The sequence below is a fragment of the Rhopilema esculentum genome, chromosome 17 (genome assembly GCF_057945365.1).
Source record: "Rhopilema esculentum isolate cy_ngs chromosome 17, ASM5794536v1, whole genome shotgun sequence".
Taxonomy (NCBI): domain Eukaryota; kingdom Metazoa; phylum Cnidaria; class Scyphozoa; order Rhizostomeae; family Rhizostomatidae; genus Rhopilema; species Rhopilema esculentum.
In genome coordinates, this window is record NC_142831.1 from 3486723 (window position 1) to 3508618 (window position 21896).

General features: G+C 35.7%; 2 protein-coding genes across 5 annotated transcripts in view; both read left to right on the top strand.

The window, feature by feature from the left end:
* Positions 1 to 8243, top strand: part of LOC135682030 (uncharacterized) — a 58868-nt gene extending 50625 nt beyond the window's left edge. For 2 of the 3 annotated variants that reach the window (XM_065196734.2, XM_065196743.2), the window contains exons 14-15: positions 225 to 341; positions 8130 to 8243. In XM_065196734.2, the coding sequence (XP_065052806.2) occupies positions 225 to 317 (93 nt within the window). In that variant the 3' untranslated portion in view covers positions 318 to 341; positions 8130 to 8243. The remainder of the gene's footprint in view (positions 1 to 224; positions 342 to 8129) is intronic. The other variant, XR_016144831.1, reaches the window with a different exon arrangement.
* Positions 8244 to 8254: 11 nt separating this feature from the next.
* LOC148958153 (uncharacterized) overlaps positions 8255 to 21896 on the top strand; it is a 37138-nt gene continuing 23496 nt past the window's right edge. The window contains exon 1 of one of the 2 annotated variants that reach the window (XM_089113487.1): positions 8255 to 21896. In XM_089113487.1, coding sequence (XP_088969613.1) covers positions 21882 to 21896 — 15 coding nt within the window. In that variant the 5' untranslated portion in view covers positions 8255 to 21881. The other variant, XM_089113489.1, reaches the window with a different exon arrangement.

Sequence of the window (21896 nt, forward strand, 5' to 3'; positions counted from 1 at the left end):
TTTTATCTCAATTTATCTGTTTGTTTACCGTCCTCCTGTCTCGCTGGTGGTCCAACGAAGCCTCAAATTGTTGTTAAAAAGTAACGAAAACATCTATTTTACAATAACATTACCCCATAGTTTACGAATCTTTTTCACTTTACATGTAAACTGTTTTATTTTGATTGCGTTTTTTGATAATCAATTTTTTGCCAATTTTTGAAAATATTTTTATTCGGTCCTAGGATTTGAATAAAGGATTGCGAAAGTCTGATTTCCTTCTTCTGATCCCTATACTTGTGTATAACGGTCTCAGCCCGGCATCCCTTCTGATCTGAGAGAGAAAATCTGCTCTACAAAAGGTTAGTATTGTTCGCTTCTCTATTCCAGCTATCGTGGTGCCGCCTTGCCAGTATATATAACGTTCTCTTTGTTTTAAGAAAATTCTCCTATAAAACTCTGTAGCAGTCACCCTTGCCAGAGGTCTTTGGGGTCTTTGCTGCGCCTTGTAGCTGAACCAATCTTTTCAGAAAGTTTTACATTTTCAATTTAAACAATCAGACTCAGAATTTCTAACGCAAAAACATTTTGGCGAAAGACCAGGGTCCAGAATACAGAGATTTTTTAAAAGTTTAAATAAAGCCTCAGCGTCCAGTTTTTTATCTTGCAAATGCTAACTATCGAACCAATGAGTTAAGGATATTTTAGAACACGCTAGCATTAGATGATATTTTATAATGCTGCATCAGAAAATGGCGATAAAAAATCCCCTGGAACTCAGCTACAATGCCTGCAAAAAGTCTTGGTACACTAACGTAAGATTTTAAGGGCAAATTCAGCCATCCCCATCCCCCCTTTTGAACGATGTTGGTTTACTACAAAACGACGCTGGGGATTAGGAAGTACGGTTTTTCTTGCAAATTGTATGATATTTTTCTAAACTGTCAAAAAATTATTTTGGGTGCAGACTAAAAATTTTCAGGGAAAAGAGTAGAAAAATGTAAAAACACAACGCATATTGCTGTGTTCCCAAGTACTTTTAGCAATGATTGTATGTTTATTTTCGAGGAAGGTTACTGGGAACTTTCCATAATTTTCTTATCCTCAACCCCAAAGTATTTCAACTACAGTTCGAGAGCTCACTATTTGTGTGTGTTGCCATCCAAAAAAATAGTACCAGAGAATATCCTTCTTTCCGGAAAAACCTTTTAACAGATTATATTTTGTCGTAAAAATTGATAAACGGGAGTCCTTTGAAAACTGCACGTCAGGGATAGTTTCTCGTTGCAACTTGCAAAGGTTTGGTATTAAAACGAGAAAAAGTCGACGTTTGACTCGAAATTTTCCTAACAAGTGTATCTGGGCGGGCTTTCTTGCTGATCTTTGCTTTAAACTTTGCTATGTTGATAACTTCGTACGGTAGTGCATGCACAAATCAGAGAAAGTAGCTTCCAAACACGTTACCAAGCAACAACTCATCACAGCCAATATGCCACCTCGGTTGTCAGTCCTTGAAATATTATTTTTGGAAAAGAATGAAAATCGAGGGAAGTTTGCTGGAATCTTCGTTTTAGTTTTCTTTGGTTATTTTAAAATAGGCTTGATTCAGCCTCAAAACAATCGTGAATGAAAACCTATTATGGTACCAGTCTAAACTATGCTGTTTCTAGTAAAAAAACAGTAATATCGGATCCTTTTTATATGCCTAAAGCATTTACTAAAATTAGTTTCTGTGTATATAATTTTTCCTTTGTTTATTACTTTTATTCAGCCCATTAGACAATCCAAGCCAAAGCTTCAAGGTTTGGCTGTCTATTTCTAGTAACTTTTACTTAAGAACAAAGACGATTTTTTCACGAACAAGAAAACCTAGGCTTGTTATATTCAAATAATTTCGTTTGTATTTCCGTTTTAAACGTGGATTAAGGCTAGCTTCTTCGTGCTTCTACGTGTGAGGTAGACTTTGGCCAAAGCGCTTACTCTAATCTAGTTGCAAGACTGTCTGCCCGATTTCATAACAATGTTCTTAAGAGGCGTCTTCAAGCGTTTATCCTACTGGAAAAACCAAAGAAACAATGCCATAGAAATCATTCTTCAAATAGATGTAAAGTTTGCTGGTCGGCCTAAATTTAATCGTTTTTGCGCCAAACTTTTCCACAATGGGCGAGACGCTTTCTAAAAGCAACTTCTCACAGTTTGTTGGGATCTGGGTGAAATCCAAGCTCATTTCCGATTATCCCAACAAACCAGTCTACAGAGGTCTAGATTTCATTTTGCTGCATCGTAAGTGTTTTTTAATAAAGATATGTTTACTTTTTGCTAATTGGGTTTCTAGAATGATATTGTGTCGCGATAATTAAGTTAGGACCATTTGTAGAAGCGGTCTAGTTGAATGGATCGTTTAAAGGATTATAATTTATGTTCAATAACTAGTAGCACCCTTACTGGGCATGTTCATGATACGATGATATTGCGATCTTATCGACTTTGGCTGCAAGATGCGCAGAATAATCAACTTCTATATGACGATTTACGTATGTTCTCCAAGCGATGAAATCTTTTTAACCTGGTTTAATACCTCTGAGAGCATTAGAGATCGATGCATTCTTGTTTGCATCAGAGACAGCCTGTAAGCACTGTACGACTTCCTTTCCAGGCAAACTGCCAAGCCAGTCCCAGAGCAATAATTTCAGTTCTTCATGGAGAATTCAGCCATTCTCTTCTTCCTTTAAAAATAACTTTGGTTTAATATAAACTGACATAGTAGATAAGAAATCATGATTTCTTTGAGCTACTACTAGGAATTTTACGGTGGACTTTATTCACAAGGATTTTATTGTATGTTTCAAAATGTTTGCCTTCTTTTTAATTTTGAATCCTCAAAAAGTGTTTGCAAATTTCATATGGAAAGAGACGTTTTAAAATCAGCTACTATCAACTCAATAGTCAATCTACATGCCGATGGTATATTCAGATAAGGTTCAACTGATCAGTCCTTGAAATGGAAATTAATCTCAGCACTGTATTGCGACAAGGATGCTTTTTGGCTCCCTTTTTTGTCAAGTCCCAAAAACAGGGGTTTAAAAATGTCCATATCCTTATTGCGAATGAACACTAAAAATCTCCTCCTCTTATGGCAATTGGAGAGACTATTGTGCCGATGAATTCCTTTCTTCGCGAAAAATGATAATCTGTTACCATTTCCCTTAGAGCTTCACCCTATTGTGAATACGGATTAATAACATGCTGGGATCTGATAACGGTTTTTAAGTATGGAGTGTTTGTTGTTTGTTTTGCGTTTATCTGTAGGGGGTGTCCGCTATGGAGAGAAAGACATTGATTCGTATTGTGCATTTGCTAAAATTGGCTATTCTCGAGTGTTATGTACCGGCTGAGCAATATATTTGATACGGGCCCAGTATTATCAGGATTAAGATACTGTCTTGACAGTATTGCTAGCAAAGGTGGATCATAATCTCCTTCTTTGACTGTTCCATAACTGTACCGACATTTTGTCAGTTCTGTATTCACCGATTCAATTCAGAGGTGGTCCGAGGTTTGCCTGGCAAAAGGTCATTATAATTGCGCTAAAGGATCTTTTTTTGGAAATCACATCTCTAGACTATTTGATACTTTTTTGTAAGTGACTTAAAATCTAATCCTGACCACTTTTTTCTTGTTAAGTTAATTGCCGTCGTTTCGCTAAACGCTCAAAGATATCTGCTCATAAGAATGGATTCAGAAATAGCAAAAATCACCAAATATACTATATAACACAAATCCCCATTGATGTGAATTCCAGTCCGTCATCATCGTACTTTCCAATTTAAAAGTTTCTCTCAAGTTTTTCTATTTCAAGAGTTTACACTTTTCGTTATCAGCTATACAATGCTCTCCAAAATCCGGGGATTTTGGGTCCCATTATTCTTCCTTTTGATTTGTAACCGTTTTATTGTCATTTGGTATATATAGACATTAGCGTAGTTGTGAGAAAGATGGCAGAACTTCAAGCTTTTATCGTGCAGTTATTAGGTAGTCTCACTAAGTACAATTCAAGTTAACAGATTTGAAAGAATAGAGAGACTGAAATGTTTGCCTGCAATGAGGACGTTGAATAAGATTCTAGAAAAGGTGAACGAAGAGGGAACAAAAGTGAATGAGTTTTTCTTCTGATGTATATTGTAAATGCTTTGGCTTGTAAGAAAAAATAACTATCTTTGAAAGTATAAGAGCCATTTTAGTCAGTTTGTGATTTTCTGCAACTGATTACTCTACTACTACATAATGGTTCCTACACTGAATATGCTTCATTAGCAAAACGTCAGCCTAGGTGGTCGTAATCTGCAGTTTTTTTATGCATGTTATTACTGTATTCTAGCCTATGCTTTGAACACCAAAAGTCTTGAGTATTGTTTTATATGTTTTTTCCTTTTCTCAGCTGCCCCGAGGACAAAATTCAATTTGTAAATTTATAATACTCAAACGTGTCGAATCCTTCTCAATACCTACACCCTAAAACCAACACTGAGGATCACTTCAGATAATTTTACAATTTTTATCGTCTTTGTATTGACTGGCAACTGTAAAAGTAGCGATGGAATGGCTTTAATCGTAGCGGTTGTGTTAATCACTTTCTCGGTTACATCGTTGTGAATTACGTTAGGTCTCTGGGAATGGACACATACGAAGTATTATTCAGAATGTCTCGTTATAGTGAACGCATGGAATCCGTTGCAAAAGTTAAGCCAATATATCATCTCTGTAATCCATAGAAAATCATGTGGATATAGCGATTATCAATAGAGGTGACACGCCCATATCAAAGTCATGGGAAAGTGGAGCTAATTTAAACCGTTCCATAATCCGGAACTTAAAATAAACCGTATTTTTGCACTTGAGTAATGATTAGCTAAAGCTTGCTGGTTGAATATTTGATATCTGGACTAGTAGAGAGTTGCTTAAGGTCCATTCGTCTTAATTGACCGGACATCTTCGTATTATCAAGAAATTAAGTCTTACAGTGTTCTAAAATTGTGAATTTGCATCTGATAATGTTTAATAATGAATAACGTGGTTTTTAAGTACAGTATCCCTACTCTGATATATTGAAATAGGACTATAGATCTTCAGCATTATCAAGTTGGGATTATTCGTTTGGAAATGCAAAGCTCATTTCGTCATAGGCCTAACCCAAAGCATTAAGTGCTTGTGCAAATATATAATGTGTAAATTAAGAAAACCGCTGGAAAAACCATGGGAGATTTTAGCAAATTCTTTGCCTTGCTATAATAAGTATTAGTTGGTTTCATGCTTCATTGCAAATTGCGACCATACTGCCTATGACAGTATTGCATATATACGTCTACTTCCAATCTATTTCAAGGTATCCACTAGTACCAATGTTTGAAATAGAGTCTATAGAACGAAATATTTGATTGACCAAACTGTCTTGCTTACAAAAAGCCTGAGTATTGTCCTGCCTCGGTACCAATTGATCATATCAGCCTCTTATAGATGAAATTAATGAAAACACTTTGGCACAGACCTAATGTGCTGAACGCGACCATACCGTAAATTTTACTAGTAATGAACTGGCTTTCAAGAGACACCTTAAGGTTTAAACGAAACAGATTAAGGTTTAAACGCTTCCCAACCTTCGCATCTTTTGAAAGGTTGCGCGGATTTGAGTATTTCAGGCAGACGTCCTTGTATAAAATCTATCGGATTAATGGGAGCAAAATATTATCAGTATTATGCAGAGTCAGAAAATATTTTAAAGGAAAAACTTTTCTTTATCAAATAAATTGATGCTTATATCTGGCATTTGACGACATTTTTGATCTTGATGGAGGCTGCTCTTCTGTTTTTTTCAAATGCTCTGTTAATCGTTTATACAGATGATGATAATTGTGAGATGATTTTTAATGAATTACTCTCCAGGTAATTGCCATACGATTTGTATTACTCTCTTTGCAACCAGGAAATATCTGCTTTTGAAACTTTGACAAATTTTTACGCATTGAGCAAAGATAGTAATCTACAGGAACAAGCCTCTTTTTCCAAAAATAGGTGTAGTATTTTTTTTACTCTTGTAAAACTCAAAGAACGATTACATTTTTTGTTCATACAAGTCAAACAGGTGACAAGTGAGTTGTAGCTATATAGATCATGATCTTCATAGTCTGTTTACGTCTACCCTGGATGCCAAAGCCCTTTCCTCTTCCATTCTTCTTCGCATTTCCTTTCCCCCGTTCTTCATCCTTTGACTCTCTGAGGCTCTGGCACCCAGGGAAGCTTACGTCATGCTTACCTTTTTTCCCTAAAGCGATTTTCCGATTTTCCCATTTAACGTAAAAAGCTGTCTTGTTAAGTTTCGCTTTACTCCTAGACATTCTTTCTATTCTTTATAATCTTGTTTGTATCATTAGACGATTATCTCGTCATGTATTATACCATCCGATAGTTATTTTATCGCCAAATACTTATAATTAATCACAGTTTTACACACTGATACATTTCCACTAAGTAGACTTGAGCTGAGCAAGTGATAGCTGAGCAAGTGAATACCTTTCATCCAAATCATCTTGCTTGTGACTGATGCGCCTTTAAGTATAATCATGATTTGTAATCATACTGCAAATGCTACAAAAATGACAAATTTGAGCTGACTGCTGATTCATCTCCAAATGGATGACATGCTTTTTCTCATTTTGAAAGCCTATTTCGCTACACAACAAAAGTTTTTCGCTACGCAATTCTAACCTGTCATTTCCACTCTGTACATAACTGGAATACCGTAGCCGATTGCTACGCAATTCTAGCCAGTCGTTTTGGCTATTTCCACTCTGTACATAACTGGAATACCGTAGCTGATTGCTACGAAATTCTAGCCAGTCGTCTTGGCTATTTCCACTCTTTCCACAAACGAAAAACTTCTTTGTTGGAAACGCTTCGTTTTGGATTTTCTAAACTTGCTGGCTCTGAATAGAATGATGGAACCAATTTATGAAATTTCCATTCCAACCAACATCAGAATTTGTCTGATTTATACACTTGAGCTAATATTTAGAAGTAATTTATGTTGATTTTCTTGAAGAAAATAATGTTAATCCTTTTCCAATATGATCATAGGCACAACCATAAAACTATAAATTTTGTGGTTATCGTGATAAATAAAAAAATACTTATAGCAAAGGTCTTTTATAAGGGTTCGACCTTGTAAAGGTCTACAATTCAAACAATTCATCTGGAATGAAAATCCAAATTATTGAAATTCCATCATCTTTCTAAACTCTGAACAGAAAATTGGGTCCAATTTTTTTGTTATATACTAATTTCGCACTGTCTGTTTTAGCTGACATTTTAACATAACATAACTTTTTTCGTAGTCTCGTCTCTTATTGATGACTAATCCACTTTTTTATATCGTTAAAATATCTTTAAAAAATAATATCTGGCACTTGTCTTTATTCCCGTATTCTTATTACAGCATTTAAAATTAAATGCAAAAAAATGTTCATCATTCTGTCATTTTTAACATTTCAAAAAGTGACATGTAAAATTCTTAACCCTGTAAAGAATGGCGGCCCTAATGACCCACAAAATCAACGTGTTTTTGTGTAAGATGCTATTTTTAGACCAATCAAAGCGTTCTAGCATTGTCTTGGGTAAAATGATTGACAAAACGGCACAACACAGTCACCCTGGCCTTTTATGTCACAAGTATAAATAGTCATAACGACAAGGGTTTTTTTGCATCATTACTTCATGAAAACTGAGTTTTGCGAAAGCGTTTATTATTGGTTTCGGTACGTCCCGCTTTGTCTTCGAATACCTTAAAATTTTTGGGCTCCTACGCCGCATAATCGACAGCAGGAAATCATAAGAACTCGCCTTGATTGTGATCTTTTATCTTTTCATTTACTTGAGTCATTTCTCTTTGTTTCTTTTCACCTAAAACAATTTTTCAGTAACCAGAAGTCAAAGATATCTATAACTTTCGATGGGGGCGTCCGAACTTCCCTGTTCTCTTTACAACCGTAATTAGATTTACTCGTGGGATATGTTGAATAATATCCCTAAAATATACCCTTATTTCTCGTTATACTGTACTTCTGAATACTTCATAATCAATTTCCTTACCATCACAGATCTGATTGGCGTCTCCTTCGCAGTCCTTGGCTTTTTAAATCAAGAAACCCCGTCGCTGGTTGTGTCTGTTCTTCAGAGGGAAGCAGGAGGAAGGATTCTTTTTCAAGTTGCCATAGTGGTAAGTTTTTATCCATTCTACCATAATTTTTGTCATAACTATTCCGTGAATCAGTTAGAAAACGCTGGAATGCATTTGATTTCTACGTTTTTCTTGGCATTCATTTTTAACGTGTTACTTCGCAAAAGGTTTTTTCATGTTGATCCATTAATATCTTCTATCACTTTTATCATTTCAACGAAACAAATTTTAGTGACATTAACTGGCATGTTATCCAGAAAAGAAACTGTTTGAATTTTTATTTTTTTTATAAGCCGTATTTTCATTGAGTTTTACCGAGAGATCGCTCTTTCTGACACGGGCGATTGTTGTCAGACGCTATTTCGTTATCAAAACAACAAATTGTATGTAGGTGTCCTTTAAAATAGGGTTGAAGTCATGAACCGTCTCAATATATGTTATTGTTCGCTTTTGGAATTCATTTCATGTTTCGATATGTTTTGGGCTGGTTTAATAGTGTATAACATTTTCTTTAAACTTTCCAACCAACTATTTCTCTGGAAAAGTCGTCTTAATCAATCTTCTTTTTGTGCCCCTCTTATTGTCCTCCGTGCTACAGTGCCTACCCCGTTTTTACATTAAAACCTCAGCTATTCTACGCCCTTTGCAATATCCTCTCCCCTCTAAGTATATTTCCTGAACTGCGTACCCCAGGTACATGACATACACGTACGAGCGTCTTGCCTTAAGGGTTTTGCATTCTTAATACAATATCTCGCTATCAATATTGCTGTTCTCGCACCATTATTCCGAAAATAATCGTATGATAACTGAAAAAATTTAAGTGGCTTTCAATGTAGAATGCTTTCACTCTTTGAGAGCAGAAGAATGCTATGTTAAACATAACATAATCATTATTGCACGATGGTTGAGTAAAATTAAATTCTTTCTAGTCAAGCCCTTGTATAAACGTTCCCTTATATAAACTCCAATTTACCCAATCGTTACATATCATAAAGCAAATGTCACAATTATGACGTAGCTATGACGTCATAGCCGCTCAAAAATTCAAAACCACATACACGAATGTGTGCAGTGCGTCTTGATTATGGCCACGTAGCTGCAGGGGGCATGGGGATGGGCTGTGCCCCTAAATGAAAATTTTGACAACAACTTGTCACCTCTGGCAACAGTTTTCCAAATTATATTTTGAAAAGTGGTCATAATTAGAGTTCCGTGAGCTTGATTTGGTTCAAGTATATATATGTCTGTTCTATATCTGTATTCTTGTTTAAAGCCTGCTCTATTCAGGAATGGTTCTTGCTCGGGTTTCCCACCCTAGCCGACATCTATAGCTACATGGTTGCTTGACCAACCCTTTAAACTGCGCCATAGGACATTTAGATGTTTGTTCTAGTTGCAAATATGTAGCTTCATTTGTTTTGTTTATTGTTTTTTTTCCTTTTTTATTGTTCAAGCTTCCAAACGAACGACTTAGCTCTAGGTAGTATCATTCATAAAGCTCGTTATTCTTTATCTATTATTTCAATTTATCACCCAAAATAACTGTTAATCAACTATTATCTATCACGTCGTTATTATTTTGTGGATCAACACTGTATTTTCATGTAAAAGGCTATGTTTGACTCGATACTACAATCCTTGCCAAAATTGTTCGAACTCTTGTGCAAAGCTGGAGCTTTTTTGACAAATCCTCCCCTACCCCCCCCCCCCCCCATTACAATGTTGTTCAATTCGGCTGTTTTGAACCTGAAGGTAAAAATTTCTTGACTGAAAGCTGTATGAAAGTATTGAGAAAATAAATCAACATTGTACGGGGGGAGGGGGTCGAAATTTTTGAAGCGGCAGTGATATTTTGGTGAGGTAGTTTTAGACTTGCTTTGTTTATTTGCATGCTGCAATGGGAAGGTGTTCCAGTTATTTTTGGCAAGGATTGTAGGTCCGCGTTTTTAAGGCAGTATAAAGTAAAGATTGGTTTTTAATAATAAAAACAATGTGCAGGACCAGAGCAGGGCACGAATCGCGAAGACAAACACTGCACTTTGATGCTCTATTAATATGTGCATGAATAAATTTGTGCTTTAAAGCGTATCTGAAACACTGCATAGTTCTAAGTGGATGAAAAAATGTGAAACTTCCCAGTCAATCATATCTGGCTTTCTTTATCATCAATTCAAACTTCAATATCATCTGTAGACTTAACCCTAAATCAAGCATGCGTGGTAATAATGCAGTCAAAGTATGTATTTTGCGAAAAGGCATGATTGAAATAATTTCAAAAAAATAGAGTAAATTGCCATTTACATTTGTCTGGTGACTAATATTTGCTACCGGGTTTCCATAGTCTTTGATACAAGCATTTTTTAAGAATCTAAGCTCAGACATAGTACGAATTCTTTTAATTTTGTTTTTTATTTTAAGTCCTGAAAGTTTTCTAAAGTTTTAGTAAATAACAATAAAAAACGTAACGCAGTTTAAGTGAAACATGGACAGAACTGTTAATGAGCCGCAAGGATTTCTTCTTTCTACCATATATCTCAATAGAACCAGAAATTAAAGATCTGATCGTCTGAAAGTATCATTTTCATCGCATCTTTCTTAAAGAGAATCGTTTTCCAGCAAATTCTCGAGTCTCTCTGAAGCTTCAATATCGCTATGCCTCTTCATCTCTCTGAAGCGTTAATATAAAGTATTGTTTTATAAAGGCTCCTGGCAATTGTTTTTTGGTCACTTAGACTGAGATTTGCAAGGAAAATGCTTGAAATTACATTTCAATTGTAGAAGTATGCTTCTAAACGGAAAAATGACAATTTTCCTTTTTTTTGTTTAGAAGGTATCTCAGTTTCGTGATTGTGTTAACAAGAGCGACTTTGGAATGGTTCTTCTTTTTCAGCTTCTAGCTGATATGTTCCTGAGCAAATATTTTGTTTTTCCTCCTGAAATTTGTTGGATTTTCCACCCACAGCCACCCATTGTTTGCACTCTGCAGAAGCTGCAGCACGTAGTACATATTGGATCAGCATCCCACTCACAAGACCAAGCAAAATTTTGATTGCTTTAGGTTTTGCCCTTTGTCGCGCTACTGCAGCCGTTCTATAAATCATTTCTCTGCAAGTCGTCACGTTTTGATATTTATCATACCATAATCCATTACATTAGACTGTCAAGTACCTTATACGTGTAGCGTGTCTCATGGATTCTTTCAAGAGACTCGAATTGGGAACTCAAAGATTTTCTCACGAAAAAGAGGCAAAAACAACGTGTTTTAAGATAAAGATGTTTCACTGGAATCGTAAAAGCATATCACTCCTAGATACCGAATCACAAGACACTCCCCTTTCTTGCTTATACAATCAACAATTATCATAAAATCAAAATTCTTAAAGAGTACCGCCTTAAAAACTGCATTCCTACATTTGTCATACTGCTAATCACGTGATAGCTTTCGAAATCTCTCATAATTATTGGTTTCCACTGAATCGTCATTTAAACCATTCAGATTCTGAGATGAAAGTAACTTCGATGCAAAGGATCAATGCAAGAAGTTAGCGAGAAATTTTGTAAACCATGTGACCCCTAACCAGTTCTGTCCTGATATCAATACTTTATTTATAGTTTTATCGTATTTGAAATAAGAAACAATACAGACGTAGAAAAAGATCGATTACAAGTTTCGGTTATAATTTATTATAAAGGATAAATATCAAAACGATCCTAGGATTGTTAGTCGCTCTGTCGAATGTCTGGCTTCTTTATCTAAACTGCAGATGGTGGCAGAGCGTATCTGCAATATTGATAGTGAGTTGGATTAAGTGGGAAAATTGAAGTGTCTTCTTCGCCTGTTTAACCCATACTTCTCTTGATCCCTTTATTGCCAGTGCTTGTCCACGTACAACAGGTTGTCAATGAATGGTTAATCGTTCCTTCACAGCATCAATACGATTATCCGATATTGCTGCGCATTCTAATGTAACTACGGTCATTATCTCGCATGCAATTATTAGATTAAAAGCTAAGCCTCGATAACGAGTTTGGGACGAGAAAATTTTGTGTGGGTGTCAAGCCATTGCTTCTTCTAAATTTTACTGAGATTAGCAAATCGCAGTGTTATTTCGACACATTGGAAAAGCGGTTTGCGCGTCTCAAGACCTTATCTAGGGCCCTGTTTACTGGTCTAAGAATTTTGCTGTTGGTGATACACAGGTGTTAGAAAAGTAAGTCCATTTGATTTTCCTTTACTTTTAATTTCCATTTTCTTTTCCTTTTCTTTTCTTTTCCAATTAAAATATTGTAGCATTGACACTGGGTGAGAAAGATAGTATTTTGACAATATCATTTGCATACTTAACACAGCCATCTTCACAAGTTTAAAGCACGTTTTATTCGGACAAGGCAAATTTTAGTGAGGGATCGGTAACAGCTGCCCTGTTGGCTCAAGTAGGGTGCGGCATATTAATGATCAAACCTCCATTGGCGCTGCGTCTCTCAAGTTTTTAGGGGGATAGGAAAATAAGGTAATGGGTAATGGCTTGTCTCCCATTAAACAGCTATTTTCTTAAATCAAAACTGTAAGTGAAACATACGGCTCTTGAAACGATGGCCCTCTCTTCGCAAATAGACGCAACTAGCAATGGAGCTCACAATAGTCCAACTTCGGCAGTCTCGGAAAGCTCCACCCCCTCCTTCAGACACTATCGTCAATCTTTGAAAAACCATCATAAAAAGTGAGAAAAAAGCTGGATTTGGGCGTAGTTTGAACGTTGTTTTTTATTAATTTGGTGCTCAGCAACCTTTCTGGGACCGATATCACTCACTGAAAATTTCAAATGGCTTTGGCAAAAATCATTTAACATTCGATAAAGACCCTTGAAAAATCCTTGAGTTTCTTATTTTTTAAAATAATCTCGTACGCAATTTGTACAGGGCCGCATAAATTTCGTCTTGACTGAATGACATCCACAAATCAATTGGTTAAGTGCATATGATACGATTATTGAAATCTTCCGCCACATCTTTTCACCAAGCAAATTAAAAAATAAAAACACTTTTTACCACGTTGCACCTTTTTTATACGGTAAAATCCAAATAAACTCTCCAACAAACATTTAAGACAAAAAACAAATAGCAGTAACATCAGTTGAACTGTTGATAAGCAGAGGTTTTGTATCCATCAGATTTTTCAAACTTTAATTCATATGTATTTTCTTTTTCTATTCGTGACGTGCAAAACGATGACGAGAATTCAATTTTTGCCTGATGTTCTAAAAGTAGTACGGTTGTTAACTCGAAAGGGACCGCTTTTCGTGACCGCAACTTTTTTATAATAGTTGTCAAAAATTGTTTTGACATGGGACTTCTATTTTCTTATTTGTTATATTTGTCTCAATTTCAAATTTTCCAATCCTTCCATAATTTTTCTTTCATTTTGATATATATTTACCTCTACCATAATTATTCATACATCAACCGTTGTTCGTCTTTTCATGTTTTTTTTAAAATGTCCGAGATTTCTATACCTATTACGTCAGTGATGATTAGACTTATTTAGATCTTGTCTGGTTTTTGATAAAATTCTAAAAAGACGATCCTTTTGCAAATAAAAAGCCAATTATCAGTCTGTATCTATATTTGTATTTCAAAACCGCGTCGAATGAATTAAATTCTAAAAGAATTTAGAATTACTAGTATGGTACAAATTTTAAAGCTGTAATCTCACCAAGTAGATGAATAATCAATAACATTTGGCTACATAACTTGTCTTAAGATCGATTTCTATTATTCTTAGTTTGAGAACCTTGAAAACAGTCCAACGTCTATCAACGGCTGCAGGGGTTTTAGCATAAAGGCAGTGTCGAGGGAAGTGTTCATCCTTCCCTTAACAAGACAAAACGGGGATTTCTGTGGCACTTACGTTTGTTCTGTCTTCCATGGCTACCCTTTTTCACTTTAGTCCAGGGCTGTAGAAGAGGGGGGCTCAGAGGAGCTCAGCCTCCTTCTACTTTTCGAAGGGGGCTGCGCCCCCTCCTCCTTTTGCTTAACAATTCTAAAATGCCACGGCTAATTTCTTTCAAGGATCAAATCTTTGATTGAATAGATGTTACTTTTTGACATTTGCTTTCATGTGTGACCTCAATAGCCCACTTGATAACTGAAATCTCAATAAATGCGTGCAAAACTTAACTATTTTAATTTTTTTTCTATTCTTTTTTAAAACTAATAGTACACACGAACTACTAAACTACATTACAAGGACGGAACCCAGGAGGAGCAATATGTCATGACTGCCCCTTGGGATATGACATGTATCTAAATATAGCTAATAATAAAATTATAACACTACATATGTTTAGATGTTTATACTACATTATAATAATACAATCAAAGTAAAACACAAAAATACATATATGGTAAATAACTAAGCCCTTTGCACATTGGACGCCATTGGGAAATGCGTTATAATTGCCGCGGTTTATACCCAATATATAATTGGTTGAGAAGATTGGTATGGAGTCAAGATGGGTATTTTGAATTCTTTATTTTTAAGACCTTTCTATTCATGTAACAGGTAGACATTGGAAAATGATTTAACCCTAGAAAAAATGGAAGGTAAAGAAATTGATTTTGAGAAGCTATGCCAACGAATACAACTAAAACGATCATTTTGTATTCAGTATAGAGAAAGGTCTATGGCCCCCCTCTACATTTTTGGCTCTACAACACTGCTTTAGTCCCAAGTTGTTATCTTTGCTCTTTGTTACGTACTAGAAGTCCTGCATGACCTTTCAACCCACGTCACGTTTCTTCCGATGTCAGTGCTTTATGAAAGTATTCGGAGGCATGCTGCCTCCCTTTGATTTCATACCTAATAATTTCACTATTTTACCTATGCCTTTTAGTCGTAATGTCTCTCTATTCTTGATTCCAAATCCGAAGTTTCCAAGGATAGGTTGCCATGGTGAAGATGCTCGGACATACTCTAGCAATTTACGTAGTTCTGTGACATTTAGCGGAAGGAAAGTTATTCACTGCGTTGGCAAAATGGGGAGGGAAGGAGTAGGCTTGTTTCTCCTTTGTCTTTCATTTAAAGCCCACTTGGAACATATCGTCTTTCATGTAAAGCCCACTTGGAACATAATTTGACCACAAGTGGTCACTTTTAAGACCTTTTCTATAAACCTTGCTACCTGTGTAAGGTCATTAGAGGAACTTTATGAATTTGCAAAATATTTTTATGATGTGTGGCGTGGGGATATTGAGAGGAATTGCTTGTAATATGACAGAATCTACTTGTGTCGTCATCATCACACCCTCCTCCACAGTCAATATTAGCGGAGTCTGTAGGGATCTTAACCGACAACAGTGAGTAACTTTTACATTAAGATGTCTAGTTATTCTGCTATGATCCTGTAAGATCTTCTTTTTGCCCTTGCAGACTACATTAGCGTTGCTATGACAACTGACTTCATCGAACGTCACAATCTAAACAGTAAATATTTTTCCGATCAATATTTGATTGGCTTTCAAAATAGGCTCCTGGACTTTGACTTTGAAGAGGGAAAACGTTAGCAGGATTTTCTATCAGTCTTCTCTTAAGGTGCCTGTCGTTAAATTTTGTGCAATTCTTTCACGTTTCAGTCACCATCAAATATCGATGTAGTGAGCCATAAAATGAGTGTTTTAAGAGTTTAGATAAAAAACCATTGTGTATGGACGACTGTAGCGAATACTCTATGTAAATTTGAGTCAAATTGTACATAAAGGGCCACTCGTCTAAAGCGATCAAAGACTTAAATTTTTAAAAAGTGAATGGGTCGTGGATTCCTTTGCCCCCATCCACCCCCTGTTTTCGTGGCTCTTTTCTCCCAAATAATGCTTATAACAGGCACACCAATAATCGCTTTTTGCGATGTAGGTTTGCTCCGGATTGTTGAAATCTTTCTTATGATACTAATGATAATGTTAATTTTAAGTGAAAAATTATCTATGTTTTTTAAGTTTCTGAAACAATCAAATCAGTGATCATCTTTTAGTTAAGAGCTTAAAACTGGTTTGGTTTACTTCGAACTCTAGAAGACCTCCTTTTCGATAAAGAAGGATGATCCAACATAAGTAATTGTTCGCATTGATTTCCTATGCGATTATGCCTCGACTTAAGCCCAGCTATTTCCACTGGCTGTGCATGTGACCACGTTTCCCATAATCATGCCATGACTTTTGCAACATTTTAACAAGACTATTTCCAGACAAATTTGGAGCTTGAGCAAAGCTGGTTCTTTTCTGAAGGAATTCAAATGTACTACAAACTCTTTGCCATCCCACCCCCTCCCCCCAGAATAGTGGACCCCCTATGTCCTTGATGACACCCTTGCATTAAAGCCAATAGAGCTATTTAGTACTTGCAGGCCAATAAGTTGATTAGGTATAGGGTTGGGGGCATTGCATCATTCTTTGACGTAGAGATAGGAGCCAATGAACACATCAGTTCTGCTAATCAACGATTTGTGATAGTTGCCTCTCGTCCTAAATGCGTGATTACTGATTGATGATCGGTGATAAATGATAGCTGTTGAATGATTTCTCTGATTAAACATGATTTAATATCGATATCGCAGAAGCCGGTGATTTGATCGCTATAGTGAAACTGGTTCTTAAGATCACCAATCGCAATTGAAGAGTACCAAGATCAACTGTTCATGTGTCCACAAAGAGTGCTTCAGTACATGGCCTGCAACACGTAGTGTGGAGAGTGCTCAACATTTATCACAATTGCGACTATTTTCAACTCGATATATTTATCCAAGATAATTTATCCTTGGTAAATAGTTAAAAGTCAGTGAATACCGTCACTATATTTATTGCTGCATATGCCCTTCCATTTCGATTACGGTTATACAGTCACTCTTGAATTTCACATGTTCCTCTATCTATGAATTGGCCAGCTTTATAAGATGAGGGTCGTCGATCTCAGGTTTCAGTTTTCTCACGCATCAACTGCACACAAACACTTTCCAGATGTCACATAGATAGAAATCAAGATGGGTCAGGAGAGGAAAGGTCAACTCTTTCAAATGCTTTCTTGTGAAACAGGGTACAGCATCATAATCATGATCGTAGAAATATCCCTGGCTTGTCAAGCCAATGCCTTCCCATTCTCCCCCTCCCCCCTCCGACAATTTGGAGCAAACCTTTTAACTCCAAAAGGCTTCTAGATTCCAGAAAGTCGAAGTTTCCATTAACTACATTTATTACGAAAATAACCCCTTCTCGTGCCTACTCGTATTTTAACCGCTTTTTTCTCTTTTTCACGTTAAACAAACCATATATATTATTATAAACTTATAATTTATAGTTTTCAGTTTAAATTAATCGACAATCTAACCCTGCAAGATAAGTAACTCTTTCCTTGGTGTAAATTTTTTTCCTGCTTCCAAAATTTCATAAAGTATCTGTATTATTGCGATTTTTTATAAGTAAATCGTTTCCGGTAACCAAAATTAGCATTTGAACAGACATAATTATAAAGTTTCATTCTGTCGTTCATTTAAGATATGAGTTTAGCCTTTGGGCAGTCTTGCATAACTCCAAGGGGACTACTGCTTGACGTGAGCGGAAAAATTAAAACCTTGCTATCAAAGCTGATAACACTAAAATTATTCTTTGATGTGTTTTAGGCTGTTTATTAATATTATCAAAATAATGATATTACGTTTTTTTGTGGATACAAAAATATTAATGTTTGAGACGGTTAGTTAATTTTGTTACTGTTGGTTGCCTCCAACTCAACTTGTTTCTGCTTCTAGTGTACAACATATGGAGCGTCAGTTCTGGTGCCCTTGATACTACATGCAATTTTCTATAAACGAAATAAAATTCAAGATCAGTACTATGGTTCTATATCATTTTGTCGAGTTTAATACTTAAAGTTTCTTAATGGTCTCCTTAATACCAAGCACTAAAGAGTTATCTTTTGAAGGAAAATAAGCGTAGCATACAATTAACATGAAACAGAACAGCTAATCAGTCGCTATGTTCTTATTTCTTTTGAACCATGTCTATTGAACCAGTCGGGACCTAATCGTCTATCTTAAAGATTCATTTCCATCCCAACTTTAATAGAATAATTTGAAGCAGCTCTGTCAGATTATTCTCGGTTTTTTCAGACAGCGCTTTTAAAAAACACAATCCGTGTAAATCAACTTTTAGTGTCTCTACTACTGATAGACTGGTGCTGATAGAATATTTTTAATCAAATATTTTAGTGTGGATATCTCCTTCCCACGAATCGGTAGCTTGTATGGGCCTAATCTGGCGTCTATTTTCTCTCATTTAGGATTATTTGAAACAAAATCATATGTTCATGTTAGACTAAACGATATCAGTTATTGGCGATATGGCTGAATTAGATTTTCGCCTTCTCAACGCTGGACGTGTTAAGAATTCGTGGCAATTTCTCTGATTTGCTTTAAGGGCATAATCTTCTCTAAGAACGGGATAATAAATTAGGCTACTTGATCTTTGATCTGTTATAGAGTGATTTCTTTATTAATTGTGGCTCTTGGATAATAATCAGACAAAATGGGAAATCTCTTTCAACTAAAAATGGTCTTAATCTTTACAAGTATTCTGAAATTTGAATCCTCAAAGGTCTCCCGACACTTAACTTTTTCCTATTCCCTTGCTTGTCTTACGCATCATTGGAGTTATTTATTATTCAGTTTCCAGTTGTCTTACATTCAACTCACTGTCATCAAGAAGTATCAACTGCCAAAGAGTTCACTAGTTGGCAAAGATTTCCTTATCAACGTAGCAAGAATAATCAAGTTTGCTTCATTCTTCTATATGGTTTTTTCCTTCTTTTCATAATCTAGCTTGTCTATGGTCGACACTAAAAGTTGCTCTCTGGTTGATTTTTCTATAAAATTGAGTTGTTCCCTAACAGAGAACCTTCTCGAGCTCTTTCCTCATTATCTTTAAAGGATATTTTTGCAATGGATTCAAGGTAATATTGGAAAACCTCAAGTAAGCTATAGTACCTTTATTATGCTTCATATCTTATTTCACCACAGTAAAACGGCAAATAGTATGTAAACTGAAAATACAGTAAAAACCTACATAAAAGAACAAAACATTTCGCACGATTTGGATCACTTAACCAGGAAGGCAACTGACCCTAAAATTTTTAAAGTTTATGCACAAGATGCAAAACTTCGAATTTGAATAGCTCAGCAAGAAAGCTGAAATCAAGAAAGATAGAAACACAATTTTTTAAGGCTTTCAAGAATTTGGAAAAGTGTGCATATAGAGTAAGCAGTGAAGGAAAATTACTGTTTACAGGTCTGTCATAGAAGGCTCGATACCATATAGGCATAAGGTTTTTCTAATAATTAGAAATTATCTATTTATTAGCGGGGTAGTGATTGCAGTTTATGCAGTGCATATGGTGTATGTTCAGTCATTTCAAATCACCAATGAGTCTCTTTAGTAATGTATATTGATATAAATATTCTGATTTGCTCATTTTTGCAAAATGGTACTTAATTGAGAAGTTTTAAATTTTTTATCACATTTTGATCTGCTTACTTAGCATTGGTCACTTGTTTGCATAAAATAACCGCGATATTTAGGTTAATATTGTGTTATATTTTGGAAATAGAAATACTTATACCTTTTCTCTTGGATGATAATTTTAAACAATTATTTTTGTCTTAAATTAACGCTAATTAAGGCAGAGCAAAAGCTAATCTATATGTGAATTACATGTTTGTACGATGTGTCTTTAGTAACCAACTCAGCAACTTCCTTTTTTAAGTGTCGATAAAAGGGCAAGCCAATATTCAGTGAAGTAGCTTTTCTCTGCTTAATTGAATATTTCTTGTGCTTTTAAACCCATTGGCTTGAACCAGGCTTTGAAAACCCTATTAAAAACCATTGTCCTAGATTTTATTCATTTTTTTAAATAAAGACATATTTAGCTTATGTCCAAAAAGGGAGGCTCTTTTGTGTTTATTTTAACTGTCTCGAATTTCACAGAAACTTTCTTCGGATAGTTCATTCTCATGCATGGTATTATCATTTCTTTAGGATTTTCCTAAACATGTTCTCGTAAATTTTCTTGATTCAGAAGTGCTTAATTAGAATACCAAAGCTAATGATATCAATCAAATAATGTTATTTTCATGCTTTCTACTTCAATATAAAAGAACAAGCCGTCCAATGATAGAAATGATGTTTGTGACTTTTCATTTTTCTTGTCAAAGATGACTGTCGCCTTAGTCTTAAGGAGAGAAATGTTCCAGCCTGGAAATATCGTCCTTTATGAAGCGACTAATAGGTTAAGGATTATTTAACTTTGCTATCTTCTCTCTCCAAGCTAAACCTAAGCATAACAGATATAACATTGGAACGTACGTTGATATCACATAAGTTGTAATTGTAACATATTCCTGTAGTAGAAAGGTTACAGCAAAAAGGATTGAATCTTTGTCTGCCTTCGAAAATCCAGAGAGGTTTTATTATCCTGCTCTGTTTCATTATTAGCAAATGCTTTGTCTTTCGAAAACAGCTTTCACCTATATAAAAGCAAGGAACAGAATAAGAACTTTCCATTTTTTCATTGCCAAAAAATTTTCCACAAAGAGTTCGGGGATATTTTGCAGCCTTGTCGCAATAACCCGGCTTCTTTTCAATGTTTTCAACCTAAAGTGGATTCAATTTGAAATGGCATACACATTGTAACAATACTGAAATAAGTTAGCTCTTAAACCACGTGACGTTGTCGCACTTATAATCAGTGAGTCAAGGTCGTAAATAATCTCAACCATACTATGTAAAAGGCTATTTCAATAGTTTCAAAGCCTAGCATGAAGTGTCTTGATTTTTTGCTCGTACTTAGTCTAAAGTTAGATCTCTATAAATCAACCTCCCCTACCCCCCACCCCTGCCCCCCTATGCCTCGAACTTTATGTTGGAGGGTTTGCACAATACGCTCGAACCTTCAATAACTCAAGCCTCGGTTAACTTGAGCCATTTTGTCTGTTTCCTTTAAGTTCCCAGCTATCGAGATAACATTGTAATATCTTTTAATCTATGTAGCCTAGATTGAATGAATGAAATCTTATGTTTCGTGTTTATTATTGGAAAAGTAGTGAAAATCTCCCAACGAATCAAACTAATCTAGTAACACTTTCTTCTGGGTTGATGATGGTTTTTACCTGATGCAGTCTCTCCGTAGTAAAATCTTCAGCCGCGGGCAAAGCTGTTTAATTTTAAACCTTTCATTGATAAAGGAGGTTCATAACCTCTGTAAGACTATAATGAGCTCTTAATTCATCCAGCACAACAGGTTATCTCCATCTGCAATCTTTACTTAACCCCCGGCTTCTTCGTGTATTTCAATAGAGTCCATGACATAACAGTGTACATTTAGAGTTAGTTCACTGCGACCTCTCTGCCATCAATACATTTTGAAACATAGCTTGACTTGGTAACACTTGTCATTGTATTTGGGTCACTGGTCGAGATTTGGGACACTTTGTTCGTTGTCAACAGCCAATGACATTGCTGTTTGTATTTCGGTCGTTCTCGTCTCTTTATCGGACACGAATAAGCTTGAACCTGCAGTTGGAAAAAAGAGAAAAGATCTTAAGCATCAAACCTAAGGGCTCACAAAGGCATGGTCAAATCAAGG